At 26.8% G+C, this 8,462-nt stretch overlaps 1 protein-coding gene across 1 annotated transcript in view; it reads right to left on the bottom strand.

The window, feature by feature from the left end:
* LOC119684785 (ras-related protein Rap-2c-like) overlaps positions 1-6,937 on the bottom strand; it is a 9,367-nt gene extending 2,430 nt beyond the window's left edge. Inside the window, exons 1-2 of the mRNA XM_038098909.1 lie at positions 6,607-6,937; positions 1,568-1,705 (exon numbers count right to left, since the gene is read on the bottom strand). Coding sequence (XP_037954837.1) covers positions 1,568-1,705; positions 6,607-6,741 — 273 coding nt within the window. The 5' untranslated portion in view covers positions 6,742-6,937. The remainder of the gene's footprint in view (positions 1-1,567; positions 1,706-6,606) is intronic.
* Between the last annotated feature and the right edge of the window lie 1,525 nt (positions 6,938-8,462).

The following is an 8,462-nucleotide window of genomic DNA, read 5'->3' as shown; positions in this document are numbered from 1 at the left end:
AGCATATTTTGAAGGAGATAAAATAAATATTGATGAAGATTAAGAATTTTGCGTTTTATTTAAAATTTCCGGAAACTTTTCGGTCACAATGTAGAAGTAACATACTACTTAACACGGGATCTTAAGCGTTTTGACTTGCGTAAATTATGAATTGCACAAGTCTAATGATAAACTTTGATAGAACTCTATTTTAGAATTGTTTACCTAAATAATCAAATTTAAAAAAATGCATATAAGCTATATCTACAAAATATGGTGAATGAAGTGTAGTTCACAGCTTAATAATATTTTTTTATAATGTTGCAGTATAGTTTTTCTTAGCCAAGGGTCTCTACGATTACTCATTTACTTCAAGGGTAGAAAAAACAGTGACCACTACAGAAGTCAGCCTCTGTGATGGCCCACATTTTCGACCTCGTTTGATAAACTTCATTGTTCCCGTAATGCTACAATTCAGATATTACTGTTGGATTTATGTTTTATAAATTAAATGAAATCGATCGAAAAATTTAGAATAAAAACAAGTACAATACAAGTACTATTTAAATGTACAAAAACTATAATCATTTGACGATTTGATTATATGGATACTACATGGTGTTGTGATTCTGTTCGAGAAATTCTCTCGCTTGTTAAGAAAAACAACTTCTTCCTCATGTATCGAATGTGGGAACTTTTACGGGATTTGGTACTTTATGAGAAGCAAATCTGGCAAACAAATCGATCGCCTTTTAAACTAGAACTACGTAATAAAATTGATCGATTTCATGTATATTTGCTTTTCACTTACGGAATAAAAAAGTGTCTTTGGTATGGCATAGACAAAAAGCGAACAAATATTAAAAGATTGGAAGCGTCCAATCTTTTAATATTATTTTAATTTGGAGTATATTCTAACTCCAAATAGAATATATGAGAGTCAACCCATTGCTGTCTTCTTTCAGTTTCTCTTTTTAAAATGATCGTTCTAGAGCATTATAAAAAAGTCTAACCTGAGAAAGATGAAGAAACTTCGATCTTTCGTAAGAAATTTCAATTTTTAATTTAATATATTGTATTGGTAATTAATAGCGTGCATATTTGTCTATACAGACAGTTGCAATAAGTATATAACTCTTCACGAATTTTTTTCGGGAAGTCGGACAAACTGCTCTTATATTACAGCTATTAAAGTAGAATTGTATGGATGAAGCTACGGATTATATAACAAAAAACAGAATTTTTTTGTGTAATAAGTTGGTAACAGTTGGAACTTTGTGCAGCAAAACAGTCTTATCTTCATTCATCAGGCAAGATGTCTGATGCTATGGTATCCTAAATCCCCATATTATTTAATCTAATTTTTATATATCTTTCAGTTTATACAGTAGCTATCTCTAACATTGAAATAATATTTAAAATACATAAGAAAATACAGTTTCTAATATTTAGTCTATATAAGACGGTTATAACAACGTCATTTCTAAAATTTCTACGTATCAAAACCTAATTTTACTAATATTACAATATATTTAAAACGAATACCTTTATAATAATATTTAATATTAACATTTAATATTAATTTTACCTGAAAGGTTTGATGGTTTGTCAATGAATACATTACAATAAATCCATGTCCATTTTTTATATATAAATCTCTCATTGATGCAAACTGCTCTGTTCCAGCAGTATCTAAAATTTCCAAAACGCAAGGAGAATTATCAACCTGAAAGCAATAATATATATATAATTATGTACAAAATATTATTATTGGTACAAAATTTAAAATAGAATAATTGAGAACAATTGAGAACAACTAATAATACATAAAATAATAAATGAATTCTAAACACAGTTGCGATTTATTATTCTGGATCAAAAATATTTATTATAGAGACAGACTACAATGTTTTGTTTTGAATTTGAAGTCATTATATAAGAATCTGTTTCTAATCTGTTTCTAAATTAAGCACAGTTTCTCTTTCCCTCTTGATAATTAATTAACAATGAGTCACTCCTTAGACTTTGCTGTTGGTAAACAGACGCTATTTTTTTACTAAACCTTTAAATACATAAATACAGAACAATGTGGTTTAAATTCTATATAAATACCTTCTAAATTATGGACCCTAGACAGCTGTTACAAATACAGTCAGTAATAATCTGCTCAGAAGATAAATGAAAAACGAGGCTGATTTTTATCTCTATGTTTTATTTTTCAAGTGATGAAAGGGAAAACACTGACTCATATAGTTCCTATACTTAGAGTTGTGAAATATTATATTTTCTTAAAGAATTTATTTAAAGACAATATTTTTATTGGGGTAAAAGCCAGTACCAAAACTAGCTTACCACTTCAGTAACGTTTTATTAACATTTTTAAAAATAATTATTTAAAAGACTAGTTCTTTATATCATATATGTTAAATATAATAAATATAAAATATATCAGCAGATATATATATAAATTAAAATGACTTCAATAATATGGAAGTAGCTGGGGGTTGACCTTCCCCCATTTTCCCAATGATTTCATGATTGAGAACCGATTTCTAAACTGTAAGTGTTGAGTTGAAAAATTTAAATAACGTCGATATAAAACTAGATAAGCCTAGGCAGTGGCATTAAAGTGTAATTAACAAACCCAGCCTTTCATCTCCGTTTTAAAGCTCAGTGCTGCATAAAGCTTCAGTCGCTTATGTAATTCAATTGAAAATAGTGTGCCTAGTGCAACAAATTTTAAAAACAATAAATCATAAAAAATTAACAATCTAATCTAATACATTCTCGATTTTTGTTGTCGTTTCCACTACAAAAAGCAAAAGCAACACCATTTGGTTAGTATATCCCCAAGTCCTATATTTGCCCTAATTTAGATGGCTAAAGGCTATTATAATTCAATGTTTCTTTGATTTTTATTTACATAATTATTTAAGCTATAAACATATATACATATAACTATTAAGTATAAATAGCAAGTTAAATTTGATTTATGGCAAAAAAATTATGTTCTTCACATCATTTTTAACCAGTAAAAAAAAACTGATAACATATTTAAAGTAGATTAGAATAACACGTAGATCTTTAGCATTTGCGACAATAGAATCCACTATCGTATGTCATCTGCTGAACCAATCATGAGATGGTGAAAGATCTATACCATAGAACAAAAAAAAAACATCTGAAAAAAAATAGTAAAACGTATTAAAATGTCACGAAAAATATGGAGTCAAACAATCTAAAACTATCTGCAAATCGTTTAATATATAATTGGTAAATTTCATACTTTTTCTTATGACAGGAGTGCTTTTGGAAAATTAACGTTTAAAGAAGCAACCCCACAATATATTACTTTGACTTAAAATTTAGGTACAGAAAACGTCGTGTGTATACACAGCCCTGCAAATACCCTAATAAAGAGCTAACTATAGATACTACTTAATATACTATAGATACTACTTGAAATCTCGAATGGCCTGCTCCAAACAGATCTTAGAATTGACCTCTAAAGGTTCTTCTCATTTGTAAAAAATTAGAGCATTCTTCTTCACACGTTTGTCAACTGCTTCATGCCTGTCGAATCTCTTATAGCCAGATAGATATTTATACTAATGTTACTTTTTATTCGTAATAGTCAGCTCAAATATTGGGGAAGCTAAGTTATCTTAACGTAAGATATACAAAATCTGAAAGTCAGAGTTAATCTGATGACTTTCAACTTTAAATATGTCGTCCAAGTTCGTCTTCTATATAGTAGAGAATATCAAGAAGTCAAAAAGTGCTTTTCATTACTTTACACTTTGAAAACACCTTCAATTAATACATTTATATGTATCAAATTATTAAATATTCAATTGCACATTTATTGCTTAATTTGAGTAAAATGGATTGTTTCATTAGGCGGAACTCAAAATGATCTATATATAATAAGATCGTTCTATATAATCACATTCTAGAAGGTCTGGCGTTAAGAACACAACTAAGGGAAGCGTCAGTAAACAAAACTTACATTTGATTCAAGATTTTCAAAATGAAGCTGCAATAGAAATACTGATATACATCTTGATCTCAGTATATTTACGATTAAAGCAGGAAATTTGGAATCAATCAGATGAACACATTCATTGAGCTCAAAGAGCAAGGAAGTGACGTTTTCAACATTTCAAGTCTCAATAGACGATTGCAATGTCTTCTTTAAGTTTAACTAAGATAAAAAGGCATTTTTTGCATTTTATTTGCCTTATTTAAGTAACTAAAATTAAACTACTTGCTAGTCAACTAACTATATGTAGTTGTATCAAACTTTATAAATTTTATAAAACCTTATAATAATGGACCTTAAAATTTTAGGTACATTATACATCTTAAAAATTTTTTTAAGGAAAACATTAGCTGCATTTTATCTGCGTTTATAAACTGTATTTAATTTTTATTTACGTCTGTTTCGATTATAGTTTTTAACCAATTTTCAAAACAGTCGTTTGATATCACAATGTATTATATCATTTAGATTTATTTCTTTAATTTGAAATAAGAAAAACATGTGTTAGATAATCATTTAATATACATTATAGTACGACCGATAACAAATACCACATAACTCATAACAATTTTATTATTAACATTTTTATAGGGGAATTCTTTTATCAATTGTGATAGAAATAGACGATAATACAGTGAGTGGACATTTCAATGATGTTTTTCATTGTTCCAATCCACCACATTTTAACTACGTACGGTCACCAAATCGGGCACAAATCTGTTCGGTATACATTGTTTAAACAGAAAAATCAAACAAAGAAATGTCAGAATATTGATGAGCTCTAGAAAGCCCTTCTTCGGTAATGGATGAAGTTTATGCAAATACACATTCATGCAGGATGCGAATCTGTTTTCGACCAACTCAAAAAAGGGAGTTCGCTGCAAAAACAGCCATATTTAAAATTAATAATTTTTCTTGTTTGCTGAATAAAATTCAATTTGAATAAAAACTAAATACTCTTAAAAAAGTTTTATTTTGCCTACCTTATATATTAAGAAAAATATATTCTACCCATCTTTTTTTAATAACACAAACTATATAATGGAAGAAAAATAATTTAATAAATATTGTTTATAACATACTCCAAGACAATACTATTCCTGAAAAATATACAGTATTCCTGATAATAAAATATATATTTTATTCAGAAATTTATTGATTTATTTAATGTTTATAACTTAAAAAGTGTCTTTAGCTTATAAAATATTTATAAAAAAAATGTATGTGACAAGTATTATTAAATTTATTTTTGTAGATGTTAAAAAAAAATAGAACTAACATAAATAAGTAGTTAGTAGTTACGCTAAAACGCTTCATACAGTTATATCATCAGATCTTTAATCTAAACATTTTTTATATACTTTTGCTAGAAACGATAATATCACACCAAATAGTAGATTACTAATTTAATCTGTTTTACATACAGCCTCCGGTTTTAACATACATAGGTCTCCCATATTTATGAAAGGAGAAAAAATAAAGCTTTTATTCCATAAGAATTATGCGCTATCAGAAATTTAATTATAAATATGTTATATATATATGTTTTCGCGCATATATATATAATAGCTTACATAAGTATATATGTAGACTAAAGCTATGACTATGAGCAGTAAAGCGAATTGGTCTTGATACAAAGATTATATTAGTGTTAGCATCTCTGTTCCAGAGCCAACGGTTTGGATAGACAAGGACCGGTCACACCACCGAACTGTTACCACCAGGTATAGCATAGTACCTTAAAGATTATTATGTTCATATAACATGGACAACTATTAAAATTTTTTTCAAAGTCACAATCATTTTTAATTAAAGTTCTATTAAAGGAACTTAATAACAGTAAAGTAAATTATTATATACTCCACACTGGCATTGATATAAAGGAACTATGTATAGGCAATTGCAATGACTAATAAAATTATCCTTAATTGCCGTACTCTTTTTTTTTTAATTTAAAGTGCATTAAAGTTTTTTCTTAGATTCCTTCTTTCATTTTCCTTTTATTAGTGACTTTGCTATGAAAGTTCTGAATAATATTATGGTATTATTGAGAGAAACATTACAATATAATAAAATGATAAAATCTATCTACATACACGTATACATAAGTATTGGTGAATCAAACTAAATGATTCAATTAAATACAGGTGGGCATATAGTTTGTTAAATGTTTTACTTGAACATTTTAATAAATATAAAACAGTTGGTATTTAAAATTATTTTAAAACAATAAAATATAATTATTTTTAACATTTTTTAGAATAATACAAACGCATTCGTCTTTTCAAGTCTCATTCATACTTTTATCTTTTTTATAGTTTTTGTTGTTGTTTTTTATAACACCAAATATATAACTTTATATGCCTGAACAAATACACACTTAAATGCATGAATAATATAACAAAAAAAAATCACAGAATGTTTCTAAAATAATAATTATGTGATTATAATTTTATATATCGAAACAATCAGATATCTTAGAAAATGTATATATTTAATATGTGTTCGAAAAGCATATAAATATATACTTTTATGTATAAATATATATACTATTGATTGATTCATTTGTGACTATATATACATACCTCAATCTCCTTTCGGTAAAAATCTTCAATTGTGGGATCATATTTCTCAATAAAGCATCCTGAAACAAATTGCACGGTAAGAGCAGATTTACCCACACCACCAGAGCCTAAGACGACAACCTTAAATTCCCGCATTTCTGCGACAAGTGCAATACTCTTCCAGTTTGGCCAAGTCCGTTGCAAGCGGACAAAAAAGGCCAAGTTGAATGCTCTTTGAGCAAAAAACTTAACTATTAGATATTTTTATATAAATTAAACCGTACTTTACCACGCGAAATATACTTTTTGTACGATTTATTACGATTATACGAATTAAATGCAATTTATTATTAGCAAATACACTAAGGGCGTTGGTAAAATCTAACACGCGGTCATATATACTTGAAATTCTTTGTTATTTTTATATTTTTACTAAAATTAAACTTATATTAATTCATATGAATTACATATTTCTATAATTATATATTAATTTTGTATTCTTCATCGTCTGCCTTTGTTTTTTGTTTTTTTTTTCTTCAATTCACACGCAAGTACAACGAAAACTCCAGGTTCTGCAAAAACACAAAGTGTTTGACTACAAATGTCATTTCTATATACCAGAAGACTTGGTTGGTATGAAACATTTTATTAAATTAAGAGATGCCATATTATTGCAATTAATTGGCAAAATTACGGGATTTTTTCTTAGCAGGTTTTTATATATATGTATAATAAAAATAAATTTTTTATATATATTTTAATGTCGTCTCATTTATAATATATTGTAAAAATACATATTATAAAAAAATTATTAAAATATGATAAAAAATATTATTTGTTTACTTTTTGCGCTATGAAATAAACAAAAAATTTCATCAAATCACAGTTTTTCTCCAAAAGAATTATTTTTTATGGCAGTGTGCAATTTCAAGTAAATGGATAATAAATTGAGGGAAATAGTAAATTATGTTGGTATGGGAGCGAATGTTGGTATATACCAGAATTTCGAGTAAGGTAAATTAGATAAAAATTAGGTATATTAGGTGTTACCATTATGAAAATTTTATAAGATGTTTAATAAATAAATTTGAAAACCTTCAACCAAATAATAATAATAAATAAGTGCAATAAATAAATATTTACATAAGTGCAGTGCAAAAAATCTCTAAGAAATTTCAATTTACTTTACCTCAATTTACTCGAACTTGCACACGGGCTATATATAAATATTAAAGTTATTATTATAAAATATAGACTATTTAGAGCAAAAACTAAGCAAAGAATTCATCTTTAGTATATCCAAAACTAAAATAAAGAAAGAATTGTATGTATTAAGAATGCTCTCGATATTTATTAATATCATAATATCATATTAATATCATAAAAACTCATTGTACATAAAAATTAACCTATTGCTAAGTACAGCTTCAATACTAATACTATATATATATTGTATTAATATGAAAAAGGAAAAATTTTAATTTTTAGACAAAACTGCACAGCAATGCCAATTAAAAATTGCACACAGCTGTTTTAAAATTTTCTACCTTAAATTAGCTGATCTATGCTAAATGTTTTCTACATAATTTGCTTCACTGAAATAAGTAAATGTATAATACAAAATGTGTTTTATGCATAATATTATTTAACATTGCGTCTACCGATAGGAGCCTTTCAATAGCATAAACTGTTTTTATTCTTTCATGTATATTTATTTCATTTTCTTTATGTTCTGCAAGGTAAAATACGTTGTCTTAAAAAAACAGTCTTTCCGAAACTGATAACCTTTTATAGCTGGATAGAATTGTCGCGACATCTATGTCTAATATCGGAAATATTTGCATTTGTGAACAATAAAAAGTTAATACATATATGAT

This window comes from Teleopsis dalmanni, chromosome 2 (assembly GCF_002237135.1).
Source record: "Teleopsis dalmanni isolate 2A chromosome 2, ASM223713v2, whole genome shotgun sequence".
In the NCBI taxonomy this organism is placed as follows: Eukaryota; Metazoa; Arthropoda; class Insecta; order Diptera; family Diopsidae; genus Teleopsis; species Teleopsis dalmanni.
The sequence above is the reverse complement of the archived record's forward strand: the minus strand, read 5'-3'. Positions and strand labels throughout refer to the sequence as shown.